Source organism: Pseudoliparis swirei, chromosome 4 (genome assembly GCF_029220125.1).
Source record: "Pseudoliparis swirei isolate HS2019 ecotype Mariana Trench chromosome 4, NWPU_hadal_v1, whole genome shotgun sequence".
NCBI classification, from domain to species: Eukaryota; Metazoa; Chordata; class Actinopteri; order Perciformes; family Liparidae; genus Pseudoliparis; species Pseudoliparis swirei.
This window is the reverse complement of record NC_079391.1, coordinates 14612512-14636056: the sequence shown is the minus strand read 5'-3', so window position 1 is coordinate 14636056 and position 23545 is coordinate 14612512. Positions and strand designations below refer to the sequence as shown.

The following is a 23545-nucleotide window of genomic DNA, read 5'->3' as shown; positions in this document are numbered from 1 at the left end:
CTCGATAGCTGGTCTTAGCTAGCACGACTAGCGCCAATATTTTAAAAAACAAACCCTCTCCCTCTGTGGCGGCGGATTGGTCGCGCGTCCGCTGTCGTTGGGCGGGTCGTGGTGACGCGCCGGACATGCTGCTGCAACTGAAGGTGGAGCTACGCTCTGTTCCACTACGGTAAGCTACTGTCTACCTTTCAGAGGTATAGGCACGTTTCTCCGTCACACCTCACCTTAGTCAAACATGTTTAAATGTAGTTGAATGTCCTGTTGCAGCATTCCCCATCCGGTAATTCGGTCGACAGTTTCTAAAAGGTAGTCGCGCGTGGGCACCCAACATGGTGGCATAGCAACAACATTCTATGCGTCGTTCCATCCTTCAGGTATAAAGAGCTCAGCCACTGGTGATGTAGAGCGATTAATGGGACAGCAACTGCACGCTCCTGATAGTGAGTTGCATAACTCCACTTGTATCACCTCCAAACGCTGTAGTTGAGTGGAGGGTGTGAACTCCATTGTTCTTAGCTCTGGTGTTTGTAGCAAGGTGACTCGTTAGCTAACGTCAACCTGCTGCACACATACATTGCTTGTTTTTGTGGTACAACAACATGGTAACATACACACGAATCCACGCGTCTGGTGCAATGAGACATAACCAGCAGCTCCCAACTAACTAACTAGTACTTTGACTGCCGTAAAGTAGCTAACGCTCGTGTGACCTTTCAGCCCCACTCATAGCTTAATGCCTAGAGCAACTAAGTAGCCATGGCGGTAAGAGAAGAGGGTCTTAATACACCCTCCTCACATTGTTTAATAATGATGCTATTATCCTATCTTGTGCCTATACATCACCGAATGGTACTGGGGATGGGCCAAATGGGAGGGCTGTCTAATATACCTCTGTATCTACGGCTATATTAAGTTGTAACAACGGCACAGATAATAATTCACAACTACTAATTAGTTTGCTCCAAACAGTCCATCATTCATTCCCTTCTCTGCTCTTCTAGTAGAGGACAGCTTGCCTTACCTGAACAATGTAACATTTTGTATTGACATCTTGATAGAATAGAATATTCATAGTGATAATAATAATAATATGTATACAAAGTGTTTTTTTAAGTCATGTAAGGTACAGCAGCTATGGCCCCATATCTGACAGCAATCATGCATTGTCACGCAATATACCAATATATATGTCATCAAATACCGTGTTATGCTTTGCTGCCATTGGACATTTGCTTTGTGTGCACCAATGCCTGGTGCAAATGAGTTGAATTCCTTTAGCTCCAGCACATATTTATATTTCTTTAGAATCATGAGTCACTAACTGATCTCTAATTTTCAATGCATCTTGTTGCCAGGAAACACCTGCATACCCTTTTAACCATGTGGTTCACTGCAGGCAGTGTTTTCCATGTAGAATGTCAAAATGTTGAACTAATTAACCAAATATGTAATTACTTGTATTGAGGATGTGGTGGTGAGTGTATGAGACACATATGTGGGCTGTTGGAAGAGTTCAACCTCTAGCACAAGATATCTGCAAGTTTGCCTAATATTTGTGTTCCAAGTTATTATACTTGATCACTACTCAAATAATAGCAAAGTTAATACAAACACTTATTTGGCTATTTGTAAATCTGAAGTCAGCTGTCACTGTTCCAAACCCTGCTCCACTAAATTGGTTTAAACACTTTTTCCCACTTGTTTTCTCCATAGATCATTAAACCATGTTTTTTCCAGTGTGCGCCAACCCGATGTTAAGGAAAACAAATCCCACGGTGTGGAGAGCATGGAGGTTATGGAAGTTTAGCCTGCACTCTTCAACAGCTTGTGCATCTTCTGGTCCTGGTCCCCTTGACAGATCTGAAGAACCGTCTTCTGTTTTAACCCCAAATTCTCCTCATACACCTGTTATGCTTAAAGAGGTGCTTCATTATTTAGACGTCCAGCCAGGTCAGGTACGTTTGCATCTTTGTTGTTTGTGCAAGTCTTTTGATAGAAAATTAATGTCTGTTTAAAAAATATATTTTTTTCACAAGTCAAAGCTTTATTCAGATAAAATCAGTAATGTGTAAAACAAAAGCAACTGTCTCATTTTACTTTTCTCTTATTACCATTATTGCCAATATAATGTATTCATCCCATTTAAAGCTCCTAGAATGTGTTGAGACCGTAGGAAAATCTGAGCTGTGTCTAAATTGCAATTCATGGACTTACTTCTCACGTGATTAGTGAGAAGTGATTAGGTCGTGTTTTTATTTTTAGGCATTGTTGTTTGGTCTGCTTTGGTTTCTGTGGTAATGGCATAGGCATGCAAACTCGTACTGAGGGGTGTTTCTTATATTGTGTCTCTCTAATATGTGTCAGGACATTTGAAACACCAATGAAAGTCATACATTTTGATACAACACCACCACTAAATCCATTCTCAGAAATGACTAAGCATCAACAATAATGTAAATTTTAATCTCGACGATTAAATCTAATGCAGGTCTGTTGTATTAGTTTAGTAAGGAATACATTATTTGGGTTTAAACGATTTTCAAAAAATAGTTTTCCAAATGCGTGCATTATATCTCCTCAAGAGTTTATCGTTGTTATCTGAAGATAGCTATTGAAAATGACCTCTTTACTGATGATTATTCTCTTTACCGAGATGTTTGTTGCTAAGGTAAAAAGGCACGCATGAACAGGATAGGATGCCGACAGCTTGGATTTCACTTAATGTATGTACTACAAGGACAGATGGGTATGAGTCAAAAGCCTTCTGGTGTGGCAGGCAGTGCATGGTCAAGACAGGTTGGCGCCATGGGTCAACAACTTAGTCAAGAACTGCGCCACTGTAAGGCTGTTGGCAGGACACAGGGTGCTGCGTCGCTCCTGCCTGAACTTTAACACGTCTCAACTCCTCCGCTGCCCGCCCATTTGCCAACTGTCCCAAGACAGCTTGCCAATCAGATGCTATTAAAAACAGTTTGATAGATTTAGTTTTTTTGTGCAGTACATGCTGTAGACCTCACTTAGTGTGACGCGTTGTGGAAATGTTGCATGGTTACATCTACAAGTCGTGCTTAAATGTTGCTAAAATTCCGATGTCAGCGAATCATTTTTTTTAATATGATGAAATGTGTGTAATGTTGCAGTTATACCAGTTATATAAGCACAACAACATTACAACCTGATTAGGGTGCTGTCACATTGCCATATTACACATTTCTAAAGATAAATCATCACTCTGTAAAGGCAACCACATGCCTTGTCAGTCTTAGTCGGGCAATCAACAATTTGAATTCTGACATGGCTCCCTGACAGAGCTGTCATTTAAGCAGTCAAATGTGTGGTGGTTAAGTGATGGTGTCACTAACAGATCAGTTTCTGTGAGATTGAAAACCTGATATCAGACAAGTGTCCACTGAAATCACAGAGGGCAGTGAGATGTATAATTTGAATGGATGGCTATTGTAAAATAATCATCAAAATGTAATTGCTCTTGTCAGCTGAAGCAGCGTATGTATGAATGAAGTACTTGAGCCACTATGGCTGTCGGAGCATATACTGCAGTTAAACCAAAGTGTGTAAATGGAGCCTTTCAGTGCCCTGCTGCCTCCCACTCACAGGCCGTCTGACTGTAAATGTGTATAAAGGTTTGCTAATTTGCACTGCTAGCCTACACTGTATTTTCATTGTTCTGAAAATAGCCATCATGCTTATTGGATCTGGATTGATAGATATATTGTGTCTTCACTGAAAGCATACATTAATGTACACAGTTAATCTCTAATTGATTTCAAGGGATGGGTGGGGGGATATCACAGCATTTCTTTTCAAGAAAGATCACAGGAGGTTATGTGTTCTGTCTTGTGTGTGTGTGTGTGTGTGTGTGTGAGTGTGTGTGACAGTGTGAGTCTGTGCTTCTGTGTCTGCCCAAGGCAAATCTCTCCTGCTACTACAGCAAACTATGGTATATTTTAGGTGGCCAGTTATGGCTGCAAGCTCAAGGACCTCATATATTTGCGATGACTTTACACTTTCTCAAAACACCTTTTTGTATTGTCTGTTTCATACTGCCATTGACTCCCGGCTGACTCCTCACTCACCACTCTTAACGGGCCGCTAGGGGCCACAAGTGATAACAATGCTGAGGGCCTCGGCGACCCCCACCAACTGCTGTTCACCCAGATACACAGTGGGAAACAGTTTGCACTCTGTTATTGTTTTGGAGTACTTCTTGGCTGCTGCTGTGTGGCTCCCTTTTAATTGTTCGTTTGTTTTAGTTTTTTACAAACAGCGAACAGAACTACAAGTACACTCTCTTGCACTGCTCTGGCGCTCACTTAGATTGTTATTTTGTTTTTGTTTGATTGTTTTTATTTTTGTCACCGTGTTTGGCTAACCAACACAGACACAGGAGAGTGGACCAGTTTGTTATTGTTTTGGACAGTGTCTTCGGCTAGTGTAATTACCAGTGCACACACTGATATTCTGATCAAATACCTCAATATCGAGATTTCAAGTCGGGTTGACAATTGATGCTTTCAAGAAATATTACACAATGAGCTTTTTGATAAATAATCATCAGTAGTGTTGATATAATGAATGATACAGTGTTTAAGGTAAATAATAGTAACATTAGAGTAATGGTCTAGTAAGATCAGAAAATGACATGTTGCTTTTTAAACCAGGAAAAGACAATACCGCCATATTTACATATCCAAAATTGAAGATGATGCTCTTATATTACAATATCTACATAATATCAATATATTGCCCTTTCCTACCCTACAGGTCATTATTGTGATTGCCAACCGTCACCTTGCGCTGACGGTTGGCAATCAATTGTATATGATTGCTGAGGATGCCTGAGACATTTAAAAATCTTAAATTAAGATCACTTCATTTTTATTTTGTAATGTTGATGTACTTCATCGATTGGATAGTCAAATTTTTTTGCAAACAGAAAATGAGAAATGTTTGATTCACTCCTAAAAGACTTCTTTGCCACATATTGAGCGCACGGAAAAAGAGTGAAACAGCACACAGGGACACAACACTTCAAAACTGAAATGGGATGGCACAGGATTTAATTGTTGTGTTATCTAAGCCATTGGAGACTACAGCTGTCGCCATCTTTGTTGCGTTCAGCTGCAATGGTTACAGGTGTCGTTCACGTCTATAGCAAGTTTTGTCGTATAGGCACTGTTTACTTATTCACTCGGTCTTGTCTTTGTTTAGCTCGAGAGGACATGCCATAATATTGCAAGATTGATCTTGATGTCTTTATGCAACATTTATGTTGCATAAAGCAGCGGAGAAACATTTATTCTATAAATTTTGTCACGGTTCTTGTTTTCAATTGTTTCTTTAACTTATCTTTAAAAAAAATATTTTTTGTGATGGACAAAAAGCTTGTCAGCTAATCAACAAAATGTACACTCTATGAACAGGCCCAGGTTCACTGAACTTTAGGAGGAAATCAAAGCAAATTGCAAAATACATACATTCAAAATGTACATTTTGATATCACAGTTTACCGACTGACCTCTATCTTAACAGTTACTTTCAAGAATAGGAGAGCAATGTTATCATTCATCTGTGGAGCCAAAACCCACATTATCACCAACCATGTGTTTCTATTAATATTGTCACAATTTTCACAGAATGTATTATTCAACTTGTCCATCAGATAGAAATGTTTACAGTCAAGACTTAGGAGTGACCACAGTTTAAGACAATAAGCTTTGAGGTGCACAGAGCTGCAATGTTGATGCTCAGTGGAATTGGCAGAACCGGCAACCACTGGAAACTAAAGCGAGCAATTTAAAGAGTTTAATTATAGTATTTTGCTATGAAGCAACATTAATAGATCCCCATTTTTTTTTGTTTGAGTGCTTTTATGAAACTTCCCCCTCAACTTGTTAATACTCATGGTTATGTAAAAGCATGGGCTTTGGGAAAAGGACAAAGCATGAGTCCTCCACAGGCCGCTTGCGTAGGGGACCTCCGCTAGAATAGATTCATGAGCCATCAGCTGAGAGTCCAGGGGAAAACCCCTGTGCTGCTGTAGAAGGAGAAACGAGCTGCCTACTCTTACGTTTTAGTCTCAACACACTCCCTCTTGTGGAATTTATGAGACCATAGGTGTTAAACCTTTTTTGGATCAATATAAGTCTATCAACAATCAACACATTTTTTTAGTAGGATTGGGCAAAGAATAACTATTGCTGGACAGTTACATTTGATGATAATATGGCAGGAGATCTAGTATTCTTTACTATTAATGTTTAACAAATGTTTTTCTATAGTTTGTAATTCAAATCTTTTTGGCGTTCATATAATTATGTTGCTCTAATGCGACCATTATACCAGTCATTTAGAAATGTCCCCATACAAATGTCATCCTGTTCACACTCATGAAATAAATAGTGGAAGCTTTTTAGAGGACCACCAAAGCACTGGAATGTTGAAGCCTGAGTTCATCATGAAAGTAACAGAATGCAGGTGGTCTTCGACGTGGAACCTGCACAGAATACAGAGACGAAAGAAGGCTAGGCTCATGACAATGGAAATATAGCACACAAAACAGCAAAACAGGCAAACTACAAATTTACAGGATGTTGTAGCTTGTTAATAAGGCCCTGAACACAGCAGTTGAGTGCTGCTTTTTTTACTTCCCCTGTAGTTTGGGTTATTTGACGGACGCATGATGAGGCTCACTGTTCTATGAATGGAAGACCACAGTACACTCTGCCAGCTGCTACTTCTCACTGTCTTTTAATGAATTTTTAGATGTAAGATAGAACACAGGATAGAATAAGTAGAGTACTGCTGTGTGACATGAATTGCCATCTGTTTTGTGTGTATGTTCTCCATTAAATGTCTTTTCTGTGGAATGTATAGTTTACGGTGGTCAGGGAAGAAAAATGCATCAATCCAGCATATCTTCAAATATCTCCCCTAGTGTGCTAATGTCAAGCAGAGGATACTCTTTTACCGGGTACTGAGTGTACCAGCTTGTAAAGAGGGGCATTGATGGGGTTAATATGATCTTGTCTCATTTCATTAATTTGAAGTCTTACAGCTGAATTTTGGGCCAGCTGAGGTGAGAAATGACTCTCTGAGTCTACAGTGCAAGGAGCACCATGTACTTTTGTGCAAGGCTATTAAGATACTAAATATACAATCTATAAAACCTGTATCGTAAAACTGACGGGCATCAATGGAAAGAACTCTAAATCTAAATGTTATATATATTCTTGGTACATGGGCCCCAGCATTTGAAATGTATGCCATTTCAGATAAAAGTGTTCTAACTTAAATTCCCAGTACCAGCCAGGGGAAGTGCTGTTGTTGATACAAGCAAAAGGGTAATATGAGCTTGTCTCTTCAAATTAGTTAAAAGCCTTGCAGGTTTTGTTTGGGCGGTGCAGCTGAAGACTAGAAATTGCTTCAGAAGTAAATATAAAGTACAGGGAGTTACAGTAATTCAGCAACCCTGAAAAAGTTGTCTTTGCATGTTTTATTTTAGTAAAGAACTATGTTAAACGGTTAAGATCGGCACTTTTATATATTAAGTTTTATTTATGTCTATAAGATAATTGTGCACAGTTTGTCCTGAGACATATCACTGACATTTCATGAATGTCCCAAGAGTTTTTTGGAATATTCTATTTTTTATTTTCAATATCAAATATAATCAGTTGTGTATTTGTAGGTACTAAATGTTATTTTAACTGTAGACACGATGCTAAAGAATTACATTTTATTTATATTAATCATCCAACAACAAATACTGAAGTTGTTTTGTAGTAATTCTGTAAAATGGTGTAACAGCTCGCTTTTTTTCTCTTTACACTCCTTTTTTGGGAGCGCTGAGTAGTGAAAGAGGAGGCTGGTAAATAATTGATCCTTGTAATTAAACTCTCCAGCCAGCGATGCTGGGGCTGATTGACGGCCAGATATTAGGCCCTTGTCTCGTAAGGTTGCAAGTTTAGTCTGAGGTTATCAGTGTCCAGAAGAGTCTTTCTCCCTCTCTGCCTCATTACTTTCATGAGTAGAACAATTCATAGTAGAGCGGTGGGTGGGGGTGTGGCGTGAAGACAGTCTGGGACTTCATTAGCCAAATGGGGTGCCCCAGTATACACAGCGCCAAATCGTTCAGCTTTGCTGAACAGAGCTCCATCACACTGTCTAGTTGAGTTGTTTTAGCCCGTTCATCTTTCACGTTCTTCATCATCACGTAAACAACAACTTCAATATATAAAGTTAACCTTTGTGTGCCTACCTGAGCAGATGATGTCTATCATAATTTAGCCCAAGTAAATCACCCTCCGACCTTCCAAACTACGTTTTGCTACATTGCTTATAAAGCTGTATAGCTCACAGCCAACAGTGCATTATTGTGTCCAATAAAGCTTTTACGCTCTGCTAAAAGTAAATACTTTTCCAAATCTTGCACTTTATTAATGTTTGATTGATTTTTCCATAAAAAAACATGGACTGTGTATACAGGGGTAAACTGGGGAAGGGTGCTGCTACAACATTAATTATTGAGTTATATTTGCATGTAGTTTTAATAACAATTATTGAAATTGTATAACTCTATACTCGCATGCATCCAATATTGCTAAACTCAGTGAAAATACACTGGAACCCATCCTCGACACTGAATTGATACTATTACACCAGGTTTTATTGCAATATTTACATTTGTTGCTGGTGTGTGAGTGCGGGTGTGCTAATCAGATACATGCCCTGTGGACAGCAGATGACTCATTCCTGCAACACATCTTCATTTGGTGTTTGTGTGAGGTCCAACGGCATTATCTCAGTGGTCTTTCTTTTAAATATGTTCAGGATAATTATCAAACACAGCATTCCTTATGCAGTCTAATTGCTGTTTATCATTTTTACTGTTTACGTATATGCATATATGCATTGTGATTGTGGTTCTTATTTTCTGATTGATTCTGTTTTTAACAAATGGTTCCAGTTATTGTCATATTATAACACTAAGATTTGCTGATAGCAAAATATATATACATTTTGATCAGATTTGGACTTTGACAAAAGTGTTGGTGTTTTTTGTAAAACAGCTAAATAAAAGCATTCATTGATTCCTGACATTGCTGTAGTAAATTGTTTGTCATGTTCAACTTTCCCCTTTTACATGAAATGATGTTTTAAAGTCCACCGCGGCGTCCAGCCACATCCGCCAATGACACAACCAAGCTGCCATATTGTAAACATGAGAGATGTGTGGTGATGCTCGTGGAAGCGGTGATGTAAATAAAAGTGACCTGATCTGTAAATACCAGCCAACACACGCTTGCTTTTTGTGCAGTGTCATCAAAGGTGTGTCCCATTTCACAAAACGGGTTTGGGAGCACACGCTGATCGCAAATGGTGGCAGCGTCGCGTTTCAGAAATAAGTGTTGCTCTCAATGTGCAGACACATGTGCGAGTCCTACCGGGCTCTCGAATGCTTACGGGCTGCAACTATGGTATTTGCTTTTTACAGATTGAAAAAAAGTATTGTTAACCAGGATATTGAGGCCAATTTAAAGTTTCGGTAATTTAAAACTGATGTGATTCCTACTGATCTTTCTCAGCATGTGTTCCTGCATCCTAATCAAACTGCTGTTGGACCTTTTCTGATAAAGTCTGTTGCAGTGACCTTATCTGTGTGTTCAACATTATCTATATTCCCAGCAGCATCCTGATGTTGTTCTCAGCTGGAGGGCTTCCACTCCTTGCCTACTCGGTTTCCCGACTAATTTGTCTGGGAAGAGCATGTCCGCTCGACACTACATGACACTACTGACCTAAACCAAGAGCAGCAAATTCCCTGCTTCCTTTTCACAAGTCCTGACACAGTGTCGACCTCCACAGTTTCACCGGAGTGTCCCTACACAGGGTCGCCTGCTCAGTTCTTCTTGTCATGCTTTTGAGGGAAAGCCTTTCTGAAGACTATTGCATCAATTCTAACACAACAGTGTTACTCCATCCTCTCCACACACACACACACACACACACACACACACACCTGAGCCACCAGCCAGCTGTTCTGCTCATTTTCTAGTGTTAGCTGGTTGAGTATCCAGCCGCCAAATGAAAACATTTCAACAACTAAATGCTAAATCTACACACTCTTGTCACAGCCTTGAAAAGCATGTAGCTAAGCAGTCATTACCACAGATTTACCAGATTTTGTCATTTGCAGATGGCTTAATTTCCTGCATCCGGAAAGGAGAGAACAGGCTTGGCCTGACGCTGTGGGTCGAGGGGAGGTTTAGAGGGCGTTAACATTATTTTATTTCATAACTGAGATAAGTCCCAAACGGTTGACTCTATCTCAGAATTGGAAGATTAAGACTGATTTAAAACAGTAGCCGTTTTGAGCCATTTTCAACGTTGCAATGCAGAGTTTAATACATTTTAATATTAAAACCAGCATTGACCTGTTTTATCACAGCCCAGTCATATTATTTAATTCACAGATGTGCTTTGGCTCAAACATTCACCTTTTGCTGAGGAAATATAAGCACACTGGCAACATCCTGCTGAAGGACAGCCCTCACACACACTCTTAGGTACCTTCTAGGCAGCCATAGGCTCCTGATACTGACCATTACCCCTCAAAGACTGTTGTCAGGGATTGAAAGCTTGGGGCTGGTCATTTTTCCAAGTTGAGGTTCAAAATCTGACCGTTGGTCGTTTTCCACCTTTACAAACTACAGGTGCCCGCTCAGAGATGGGAGTGTGGCAGCTGTCTCCAGTTTGGCCTCGGCTGCTGGCTGGTTGGTAATCAGTCAGCAGCCGATGCGGCTCATATAAAAGGGCAGCAGAGCTGGAGGTTGGGAGGAGTGAGCAGAGGTGCAGTTTTGCGGTCTGCTCTGTGTTGTGTGTGGTAAATAAAATATGTTACCGAACGAAACCTCTTCGTTGGTGTCGGCTGATACCTGGCGCTTTTGGGGGAAACCCACGGGTAACGTCGCGAGAGCTGCTACAGGGAGATATCAGCATATGTACTGTGAGATGATTGAAATGTGTCAACCAGCCTGGTTCTATGTCTTTGAATTGCTACACACGCCTCTGATTTATTGGAGCTCCGTCTGAATGCATTTGAATGTCATTGACACTGGGGCAATTGCTAAATAAACGTTGGTGTACTGATGATAATACCAGTCATGGGAAGGCCCAGGGGAACTTAAAAAATCAGTACATAGCGCTGCAATGACCGTGTTTACATGCATTCGAATAACTGGCTTAGTCGGACTGAAATCGAATTATCCGTTTCATGGAAACACCTTTGTTCGACTATGTGCGGTCCGACTACGATCCGATTAACACCCCTGGATAACTCGATCCGATCCGGTTGATAATTCGACTATCGCGGCATGTAACGGTGAATTGGATTAGGAACTGGACTTTGCGTCTTTGCGCATGCTTGAGATCCCGCCGCCCTCCTCCCCCCTCCCTCCCATGTCGTGACCCGGAAGTCGAAAGAGACGATAAGTTGTCACTGCCGGGAGCCTGGCCGGCAGAAAACAAACAAACAACGCCAATAGCGCCATTTGCATTCGCTGTACTCCTATTAACATCATGCAAGAATAGTAGAGGGATGTAGCCGCCTTGCTCTCTGTTCGCCATCTTTCTCGAAATGTTGATGTTGTTGTTGTTGGTTGTTGTTGGTAGTGGTGAAGAGGTCAAGCGGAAATGGCTGTATCACCACGAGTTGTAATGAAAACAGCGCCACCTTTCGTATCGGATATGACATGCTTTCGGCCAATGATTCGAATTACTCACTGCCATGTATATTGGGATAATAGCAGATCCCCCAAAAGATAGCATAGTCCGACTAAAGCAAGATTAGAATTATACCATCATGTAAATGCACTGAATGTCAAGCTTTCCTCAGAGCCCACCCCTTCCCCCAAGCCACTGTCCACTGCCCCCACCCCATTCCCTAGTTCTTTTCATTTCAAATGTATTGTATACCCAGTCTTCAAACTACTGGAAGCATCTTCTTAAATGCCTAGAAGTCTTTTCCCTATTTCCATGCCTTCCACCACGAATCCTTCATTTAGCTCGACTCCTCTTTGCACTCCCTAATGGACTTGGCCCTGTTCTTCTTTTGTCTTCCTTTAGTGCCATGAAATTCACCTTCGGGAGAGGAAGTCATCTTTCATGATGCTTCTTTACATTTTGTGAATATAGTTAGATGATTCCACCCCCTCTTTTCAGTTTCACTTCTGCTTTCTCTTGGGCTTTATATAGTTTGCATTGTTTCCTTGCCACACTGTATTGACAGTAGTGTCAAACTGAAGAGAAATCCTTCTGCGTAGTGAAGAAGTGCAATGAAGCATGTAATCATTTTGAATAGATCCACTGCATCATATTTGACCTTAATTCTTGTTTCTCGTTAAAACAAAGACACATCTTTTTGGCATTTCTGCCACAGTTTGTGGCATTTCTTATCCACTGAAATTTAGCAGTCTCTATATTTTGTGTTTTTACAACGACACATTTGTTGGCATGTCAGTATAACAGCAGAGGAAGGTTGGACAACCAGATTGAACAAGAAGTTACTATTTCCAGTTGAGACTGGTCTCGTGAAGGAAAAAGAAGACGACATTGTTTGTTCACAGTGCTTAAAAAGGCTTATGTTTACATTCAGTAACTTTGCTAGAGGTAGTGTGACAGGGCAGCAAAATGTTGTAGTAAGGAGGGGCAATATTCAAAGTTTACTCCTTTCTTTCTCACATTCAGTGTTCTTGTAAAAGTGCAAGATCCCTTACTGGGAGCAATTTGATTGCTCCTCAACAGCTCTCGACATGTCGTCGGTCGGCTGGCTAACCTCGCAAACTCCGGCTAAAGTGCTGATTGAGCAAACAGTGTTGACTTGAGGGGGGATTGTGGGCGGTACGCTTTGGCGAGGACGCTGTTGGCTGGGACGGTGTTATCAGCTGTAACCGCTGTATGAGAGCAGTGCAGAGCGGCGGTCGTGAGCTAATCAGTGGGTCATGCTCACATGCACTAAAAACACACGTGTTTTGTGTACTCTTTCTCCCTCATTGAAAAATCCAGAATATGTCGATAGGCAAGTGCTAAACCCGAGTTGTCTCCTAACTGAACATTCCATTCTCACCGTCTGTGCAGTACAGGTTTCATGTCTCCACATCACACTTGCATAAGTTGGATATTGGACCACCAAACTAAGTGGGATAAGTCCCATAATCACATTTATACACTTGCTAAACTGAGATTTAAGTGGAGCACACCAGCACTTTATCTCTTTTGCATATGGACATAAAACAGCCATCTAGTGTTAAACCCTGCAAAGGTCATTCTGCACAGTGAAGCACAAATGTCCAAGAGAGAAAACAGGAAGGAAAACTGAATTTTGAATGGAGGACGACTTAAATTTTGCACCCGCAAGTTTGCTAAAGACTCCTTTATTTGCAAATAACTCAGACTGAAATAATAATGCTGTGAGTTTGTTAAAGTAAAATGTCAAATAAAGTTCAGTCTTCATGGATATTTACATACCAGCTCAGGCATGACAGCCGTGAATTGACCAGACTAGTCAAAGTAATGAGGAGGATTTCACACAAGGTAACCCCATGGCCCCTATTTTCTACCCCAAACTAACCTGCTAGACATTAATTTGATTATCATGAAGGGCCGCTAAAGAGCACAGACGTGGGGCAGTAGTCTGTGCTGATGTAAGGATGTGTATCCTTAGTATACAGAATAATCTGTTTTGTGGATCAGATTGTTGTGATTTTAGATCATAAATCCTTTATAGTTCTAGCCAGTTATACTGATATAGGAATATATAATACAATATTTTTTAGTTTCTTCGTTTTAGCAGACAGCTTTATGTAACAGTCACTCCATATTAGTTGGAGTGCTCAATAATTTCCTTGTTAACGTCTGCAATCAGTTTAATGTGAAAATTAATCTTTCCAGCAGATAAAATGTAGCTCAGTAAATATCCAACCTGCAAGACAAAAACAGACAGTGTGGCTAGGGGGGTGGAGGTAGAGAGTGATGACTCATGCACACAGTTGAGGTCCCTCCCCTTCCATTTCTTTCAGTATCCAATCAGTTCTTCCCAAGCTGTCACTCATTGCCTCGAAAATCAGATCCTCACAATGCTTAACCATCCCCTGTAAATCATTGTATTGGCAAATGTTTCCAACTTGAAAGTGAGATAAAAATGACATATTCATATAATGTGGACACATTGATACATGTGATTACCTTGCAATGGAAATCATAATCCTTTAGTCATGCAGTGGCACCAAATTCAACTGAAACACACACAAACACATTTTGTAATCCTCTGGAAGAGACTTTAAAGTTGCTACTTAATGCACATTGAAATATGAATTACTAGGATTGCCCACGTACAGTAAATATTGAGTTATTGGCTCATGGTTTCAGAGAAGATACAAGCGTCTGCTATCCGTGTTTCTCCAGGGATCTCCTCAGCACTACTGTGGCGTAAGAACCAGGAGTCCTTGAAGTGGGCGGATGCTTGACATGGGCTTTATGAGCTTGATGTAGAGGAGGACAGGGACCAGGGTTTTCCTCTGCAGTCAGATTTGTACGAAAAAAGTATAACAAATGTAGCCATAAAACATAAGAAGAGCTGGTAAAAAAAGAGTTTATAAAAAGGAAAAGGAAGAAGAGATGAGGGGGTTGATGATTTGTGGTGTTTGACCTAAGGTGAGGGCTGCACGATGGTGTAGTGGCTAGCACAGTCGCCTCACAGCAGGAGGGCCACGGGTACGGTTCCCGGTCGGGGCGGTCCTTCTGTGTGGTGTTTGCATGTTCTCCCCGTGGCAGCGTGGGTTCCCTCCGGGTTCTCCGTCTTCCTCCCACAGTCCAAAGACATGCAGGTTAATTAGACTCTAAATTGCCCGTAGGTGTGAATGTTGTCTGTCTCTATATGTGCCCTGAGATGGGCGACCTGTCCAGAGTGAACCCTGCCTTCGCCGAATGTCAGCTGGGATCGGCTCTAAAAATGGATAAGCGGTTTGGATAATTGGAATGGACTTGGGGTGGGTAGAGAAAATGGAGGTTAACTTGACAAGTTTATACTCCAAAATGATGACATCCAAAAAAGAATTCATCAAATGTCTAATTGTAGAAGAGCAAGAAGAATAGCATTATTTTGTAACTGTGTAACTGCAGATTCTCTTGGTGCATGATCACCCTACATGAGCAGCACATCATGTAGAGGAAGGTGCTAGGGAGGAACTGGTGTTTTGATAACATCTAGGTTAATCTGTGTGCAACATTGCAGACTGATTCCAAACTTCTTATTTATTGAAATGGACAAAGAATCAGAATCAGAATGAGAAACATTTATTTGCTACGTGTGTTAGACACACGAAGAATTAGACTTGGCGGCTGGTGTGTTGCAATACCAGTTGGATCTTTATCCATTTATAACGAAAACGCTGACTGGCTCTATGATTACAGATGTGGTGAACCATCAAAACAGTTTGGCTCGCTATGTAGTATAATGTAGTACTGAATTGTATTATGATATTGCAATAGTATTTACATACAATAGATTATCCTGGTATACCTAATAGAGTGGCCACTGAGTGTATGCATTCATGGCAAAAACAACACATCAGCAGTAGTATTAGAAGCTTTGTCAGCTCTGTTTTTTGTTGTGTTGCTGTGCTGTATGACAAGGGGCATTTAGGATTTACTTCACCCACAACATGACAAAACGTATACCTTCGACTCGGGTGGCGTTAGGCCATAGTTTGATTTCTAGTTGGTGAGTGGTATCTCTGTTGTGGTGCTGATTCCCACAATTAAACGTGATACACTCACACCGGGAGGCAAAACACATTTGTTTGTCGCCAGTTTACTTAACCTTAGGGCCAATGTTGAGTATCCTCTGACGGCTCCCACATCCATGGCTGTCCAAGGATCAGCACCTTGGACAGCGATCATGGCACACTTATGTTCAAAATGCAAAGAATGATCCACTGTAGATGAAAGCAGGAGGATAAATCAATAGTCTTAAACCTTTATAACAGCTGATCAGAATATTATTTTAGATTGATTTAGTCTTCAGTTCATTGTAGTCGGGTTACCATCCAGGAGACTTCAGATAGGTTCAGCCTCTTTAACCAGAGCCCCTGCTCATATTAGAAAAAATAAAAGCACACAAGAAAAAGGTTTAAACTATTATCTTTGAAACATATACACATAACTATAACAGTTTTAAATACGCTCTCTGTGAGAGCTAGCTTAGCTTGCATACCATTAGAATTGTTTGTCATCCCATTTATTGTTATTTATTGTCTTTGTTCAAGTATCCTCTGCTGTTATCTTGTCAAATTAAATTTTGTTTATGGCAGTTTAATTGTCCTGGCTATTTTTCCTCATCCCAGTTACCAGCAGATCTGCCACATAAACAGGGAGATTTTGTGTTCGTCTTTTATTAAAGTCAAGCTGTGGGGTCGCCCATACATTTACCTTGCACTGCTGTGTGACATAAAGTGAGCTCGTAGAAGTGTCTTCTCTTCTGTTCTCTTTCTTTTATGGGTTTTTATTTATGTACTTTTCATTTTCTGGAGGCATTACAGATTTTTAAATTGGGAGTTCTTCTTATTCCTTATAATGTATTATAATGACATAGTAAGGACTAGCTTGGGTGGATGTGGGTTTCCCTTTACTAAACAGGTAATATTATTGTGTTTTATGGTTTACATACATCTAGTGCAGGGGTCAGGAACCTTTTTGACTGGGAGAGCCATAAAAGCCAAATATTTCAGAATATATTTCATTGAGAGCCATGTAGTATTTTTAACGTATAATAAATTAAATATGTCTTGCTTTTAATGCGACTTCTGGTGCTGCATGATGCTACGGGGGGGGGGTGCAGGTGACTTTTTATTTGCTCCGCCCCGATGCGCGCACACACGCCGGCATCGGAGTTCTGAGGCGCGTGAGACGGCGAGCCGAGAAGTGTTAACGCGACACCAAGAGACAGAATGACATGCTGCTGTGGAGACGATCAATAACACGTTTAGTTTAATAAAGGAACAAAGACGTCTTTAAGAAAGGGACCTTAAATTACTTCTGATGTAATCTGGCGCGATAGAGAAAATTACAGAGTGGCGGGCGGAGATTATTTTTTTAAAAACTCAAACTCAAAAGAGCCATATGCCGTCACCGAAAGAGCCATATATGGCTCGCGAGCCATAGGTTCCCGACCCCTGAACTAGTGTATTTTCCTGTCTAAAGTGCTTTTTCTTCTGAGCAAGTAGTAACTGTAATAAAGCAGTAATAAATGACTGTTGATTGAGTTTACATTACAGAGTTATTTTGTGCTGCTTATGTAGACCTAAACAATATTTTACTGTGGCAAATGTCAAATATTTCACGAACATGATTGCTTTTTTTTGTTGCTGCCTTATTTCCATGGCTTTCTGAACTTTTATGAATCTTTCATTAGCCTTGAAACAAGGCCACACCAGAAGGAACACAAAGGCCCTTAACCATGCCTATGTCTTTTGTAACAGCCCAGATTGTGTCTGAAATTTGCTATATATGGTGTTGAGAGACACTGTGACAGACTCGCCAGCTTCCTGAAATTGTTTAGATAGTTTACCAGCATGTCCTCTGCCTTGTGCTACACTGAGAGCACACACTTCTGTCGACCAATAGCCAATGTCCTGTTGCAGCCAATCCAAAAAAGGGATGTCTCCAGTGAAAAGACAAAAACACTGGCAAAATAGACTGCCCAGTTAGTATGTGTGTCTCTGAAGAAAGTCAGACACTTCAGAAACTGAAGATATTTATCTCAGAAGTTATGCACATCACATCTTTAACGTGATCCTCACTCTCAGTGACCATGGCTGCCATTGTCCTATTTATTCTGTGTCTCTGTGGATATGGCTGTGCAGTATTTGATACACGTTTACCAGTCTGGGTCTCGTCAGCCACTCACTCTCCCATTTCTCATGGCAAGATTCTTGATTTGCATTTGCAGTTTGCTGTTGCTTGTTTTTCTAAATCATGTCAGCAGTGTTTTATGATTGTTTAGATCAAAAGCTAACTAATCCAAAATGTAATAGTGAAAGCTGTGATGATTGAATAGTTTCAAATACGAGTTATATTCTATTGCTTTTCGTAGTGGCATTTGATTCGAGGTTGAATATGTTTACTTTATGTTATTTGCTGGACAACATAACTCATTGAAGACATTCCTTTGGGTCTTGTATGATCTTGGGAGCATGCATCTTTGAATGAATCATCGGTTGCAATTCTATTTAAGTGTGAACTTCTCAGACGTGTGTGTGAACATGTCAGTAGTGTTTACATAGTAGCCCTGTATGTAGAGTCATGCCTTCATTAGATTTTTTTTGATCCCCAGCAGTATTAACCTTTGCCAGCCTTGTTATACCTGTACGTACATGTCTGTAGGTTGGAGAACTTTTTCAGCTAAACAAACGGTGTGGCCCAGCCTGCTTGTTAAAGAAACATGATTAGAAACGGCAATCTGCATGGTGCTATCTGAAAAACAGGACTTAACTGAGATAATAAAAAAAAAAGATTAAAAAATTAGAATAACTACATTGTTTATAGGTGGAGACAGTGAGGCTTCAATTACATTTAATTAAATCACCTTCTTTCAACACCTTGTAAAGCCAGCAGGTTCTTAACCCTTGTGTTGCCTTCGGGTCAATTTGACCCGATTCAATGTTTCACCCTCCTGTCGCCTTCGGGTCAATATGACCCGATTCAATGTTTAACCCTCCTGTTACCTTTATATTTACTAACATATTTTACCCTTGAGGTCAATATGACCCCAGCTATTAAAATCTCCCGAAAATTATTAGAATTAATATTGTTTTCCAAGTTTAAGTGTGAGGTACTTTATGTTTGTTTGTTGTCTCCCGAAAGAACACCGACATTAAACATTGAATCGGGTCAAATTGACCCGAAGGCAACACAAGGGTTAAGGGCCAGGAGTGAAATCAATGTGTCTGTTCAGTCCCGATGCAACAAGTGGGGCCGATCAAAGTTAAATCAACTTTCATATACATAAATCAATAACCGTTACCAAAATTCTACTTTAAAACTATTGAAACAATGAATTATAATTTATTTTATTTTACTCTTGATTCCTCGTCTTTCCTTTTTTCTTTTGACTCACTTCCTCTGCTATTTGCTCAGCACCAGCACACAGTTAATCATATGCCACAGACAATTAACACAATAAAGTTAACCACATTAGAACTTATCCTTTGGGGACCATGAATATCAACACCAAAGTGCATGCTCTTAATAGTGTTCATGACATTAAACTGTGGACTACAGAACTGTGGGATCTGGGGATGTTGCCACCCTGTAAATAATCACAGGCCTTATCTAGAATGTTCAAATATTAAACATAAACAAACGTGTGGTATGATTTCCTTGTCCTCTCTAACAAATAACAACAAAAACTCACCTCCTTACAGAAGGGAAGTATAGAGCGATCACAAAGCTTTGCCTTATAGTATATAGAGTTTATCCTATTATGAAGTTTTGACTCCGATAATTCTAAATCCCACACAAAAACGAACCATATTTTCTTATTCGGGAAAAAAAGAATTGTTGAATAACACGATGACTTAATGAATCTTATGTGAGCTCCGATAAAGTTCTGTAACAGCTGGGTTACTTCTTCCATCACAAGAGTCTCATGATTAATGGAAGTTCTGTGATGGACTTTCTTTATGGCTTATGGGTACAAGAGGATTTGTTGATTCTCACTTATTTGTTTGACATCCAAACTCCATATTGGTGTTTTTGAAAGCAAATTAGCAAATGCAGTTTTTATTCTCTGCGTAGATTAGTGTTGTCCTAACTAGCTCAAATACCTACTCAAGCATGTATTTAAACATGTGTCAAAGGAGTTCAAACGGCACTGAATAGATGAGGAATGAAAGTATTTGTTGTAACTCTTCAGCATTCCTCTGACAAAAGAGAGATTATCTTAACACAAAGAGAGGCATTTGGAAGAAGCCCTCTGGCAAAGAGTTTCTGTGCTCCTGTACCGCTTGTTTGCGCACTCACTAACTAATTCACTCACTCTCTCTTACTGACTCTCAGACACACAGGTAGTAGGTTTAGTACACTTTGAATTGAGGTAGATGAGGCAAATAGCTGCTTTCTTCTCTGACATCGCTGATCACCATCAATATAATCTCTTGACAGAGTAATTACGGGAAGCTTTCGTTCCTTTTGAGTTTGTCTGCTCTCACTGGCCATCTGTTTAGTGCGCCACACCCCCACCTGCTAGACTAATATACACACCTATCCCAATCGTTTCAATAAAGTAGAGGGGGGAAAAACACTTTTATTTACCCCTTGTCACGCCTTTAAAGATAAATTGAGATCAGAAAAGTACTGAAGTTGTCATAAGTGGGTTCAAAAGTAATTTTACTGTGAGATGGTCTTAAAATAGTTTGAGCATAGCAGCAGTTTTCATGGTGAGATTGATGTCCAGAGTCAAGTGCATTAAGGCAACAGACACGTCGCTGCTCTCTGAAGTCGATAAAACCATCATCATTCCCGTAATCGTAACCTCCACCGTCATCTATTCAGAAGGTGCTCTCGTGATGCAAACCGGAAAAATAATTGTGCTCACTTGTATCTTGCCATGAACTTTGTGTGACAGAGAAAGAAATGCAAACCGGTTGCCTCCACTCTTGCCATGGCAACGGACGCGACAAGAAAAGCGATCCTGTACCTGTGTATCTGTCTCCCTAATGGTCTGTGTGTTAGCGTAACAAGATCTGTAAAAACTCCCCTCAATGACATTTTAGATCCCCCACTGTAACTGACCTGGGCTGGGGAGTCACAAGTAGGATTTAGGTGAGTACTCAGCCTTCTCTCAGGTTCCTGTTCCCCTTTTCCTAATGAATTCAACCATAAGACAACTTGAGATGAGGCCCCTTTTTCTCATGGGCAGGATATTATTTTCTGTTGTATGAGCTGTATTATGTTTTCAAATTCTCATTACTGGAAAATTAGAATCCTTTCCCCGCATCATATATGTTTGTAAAATCACTTAAAATAGATGCTCCAACCCCTTTTATTGTTTTAACATAGAAAATAAGAGACTGTAATGCGTGGTGACATTGTTCTTTTTGGGAAGAAAAGCTCTCATTAAGAAAGCTATGGAGGGACGGCTGAAGTGTCCTGCATCATAGCACCTTGCAGCTTTCCTGTTGGTCTGCACCACTTGGACCGCTCCTAACTCTCCTATTCCCTCTGCTGGGAAAGGCAGATATTACACAGCCTAAACAGACTACAAAACACAGACCACAGTACTAATTACTTGTATTTTAAGTGTCATCTCTGCATGTAGAGACTGCGATGACCCACGTTGTGTTCTGGCTCAATTACAATCTGCTGCATTTGCTAGGAAGACCTGGTCTAGCTGACACCCCTCTCTATAGAATATCAATGTGAATGACTCATTTCAAAGTTTGGTTTCAATCATTTCAAATGCCAAACACATTATCAACGAATCTTTTCAAGAACTGTTGTCTGTCTGGTGGCAGAACCAGCAGGCTATTAAAAAAACAGAGGGAATGTTTTCGCCACAGCATTCTGGGCCTTTGAAGAAGCTTGTTTTCCTTCAGGGCGAGGGAAGTAGTTTTTCAATTTACCTGATAAATGACCTTATGAACATCTAATTCTCCATTTTAGTTTTGCACGCTCTTAATTTTGAGCTTTGTTTATTAAGTGTGTGTATGTTTAAAAGTAGTGAAACTTGTACAAAAGACGCATAGTGTCTGTGCTCAGTGCACCAGCGATACAAATGTGAATAAATGTGCAGAATTGATATTTTCAACCAACCAACCTTAAGGAATATCAAGAATCAGTTGGCAGTCTGCTCTCTCATTTGCACCAGTGAGAAAAATAAGCTTTACCTTTGGGGTTTTAGCCACCGCTTCCATAAGATGTGACAAAGCATTGTTGTGACAAGTGCTGCACACTCCATGAGAGGACCAGTTTGTCTCCTGGTTGCTTGTGTCGACTGTTTCGATAAAAGCCAGCCTACTTTGCTGTTTGTGTTTTCCTTTCCCTTTTTGTATTGAATAGCACAACAGGCAGGTTCATTATGCGTGTGACTCATCCCACTAGCCCACACCCCCTCCCCATCTGCTGCTGTGCGCTGGAAAGGAGAGGGAACCGCCATTGATCACTTCTTCCCTCACACATGCACACACCCCACCTTCCACGTCACTATCAATCAACATGTTTAATGTTTTTGTCGGGAATAGCTGGCATTTCCTTTTCGGTCTTTTTACATCTCTTCCTTCGTCATTTTTTGACATTATAATAAATCCAAGAAAAGGTATTAAAATAATTAAAAGTAGAGCATAATCCAAGCAATTATTAAAACGATCTTAGACCCCTTCAGTCAGTGCAGATTTTTTTGTGGCAGTGGGAGTCAGGAAATGTATAACGAAATATGCCTGGACAGGAGATGTGTTGTTGCTTTGCGCAAGTGTTAATCCACAGATACAGTTTACAGCTGCCTGATAATCTAAGATGTTGTGGCTGGCAGGTCTTGGACATTGTCTGAACTAGTTATTTACACATTTATAATGATGTGATGTCATTAATACACAGTGCACATTATAAGTATGCTAAGCTGACATTCAACCATGTTATGTGGTGATTGTCGTCATCTTTCTTGGGCCATCCAAAAAGTTACTTCAGAAAATATCCAGTGTCATTTTTACTTTATTTTCTCTCTCAATTATTGCTTTAATAAGTGTTCAAGGAAAACTATGACACTGTTTTTGGTGGCATGTATAAAAGTTTCTATTCATCACTGGAGCAAAATATAGCAACGTGGCACCGAAAACACAACAGACATCAGCAATATAGAAAGTTATTTCTCATACAATTTAATCTTGTTCTTCTTTTTTCAACCTAACAGAGGGCAACTCCAACCAATGCAGACCGGTAGTCCTTTTGCACAAATTTCTAGGCATTTGTTCCATTTGTACTGTTGTTTGTACCAAAATACCCCACAGACAGGCAAAGTAAACCAATTGGTCGCAACGCGGCTTCAGGAGCCTGAGAGGAAGAGGAAGGGTCTAGCGAGCAACAGTGAGTCGTCCAATTGCTATCGTAATACGAGTGGGATAGTTGTCTTTTTCTAAGACTGTCTTGAGAGGACTTTTTAGGTGATATGGGGTGTTTTATTACATTGTCCTTTTTAATGCCTCATCATTAGTTTTAAGAAGATCAACTTTCCAAAGAAACTCTTCATGGCTTACAGGGTTCCTGCAGCCCATTATTGTGATGGTTCCCCACTGTACTCGAAATAAGGAGCCCAATCCCCAATTTTGAGTGAGCTGACTTTTCAGACCATGAGTTCACAACTAAATTGATCAGCTTGGTCGCTGATTGATTGATTGATTGATCTCATTGTACTTTTTAACCAGAGAAGCAGTTGGGAAGGAAGTGAATCTCCATACTTTTGTAAAGTGCTCTAAAC

At 40.3% G+C, this 23545-nt stretch overlaps 1 protein-coding gene across 1 annotated transcript in view; it reads left to right on the top strand.

Annotated features, from left to right (window-relative positions):
• The first annotated feature begins 106 nt into the window (after positions 1-106).
• Positions 107-23545, top strand: part of mettl15 (methyltransferase 15, mitochondrial 12S rRNA N4-cytidine) — a 44028-nt gene continuing 20589 nt past the window's right edge. The window contains exons 1-2 of the mRNA XM_056413007.1: positions 107-169; positions 1714-1955. Of these exons, the coding sequence (XP_056268982.1) occupies positions 1725-1955 (231 nt within the window). The 5' untranslated portion in view covers positions 107-169; positions 1714-1724. The remainder of the gene's footprint in view (positions 170-1713; positions 1956-23545) is intronic.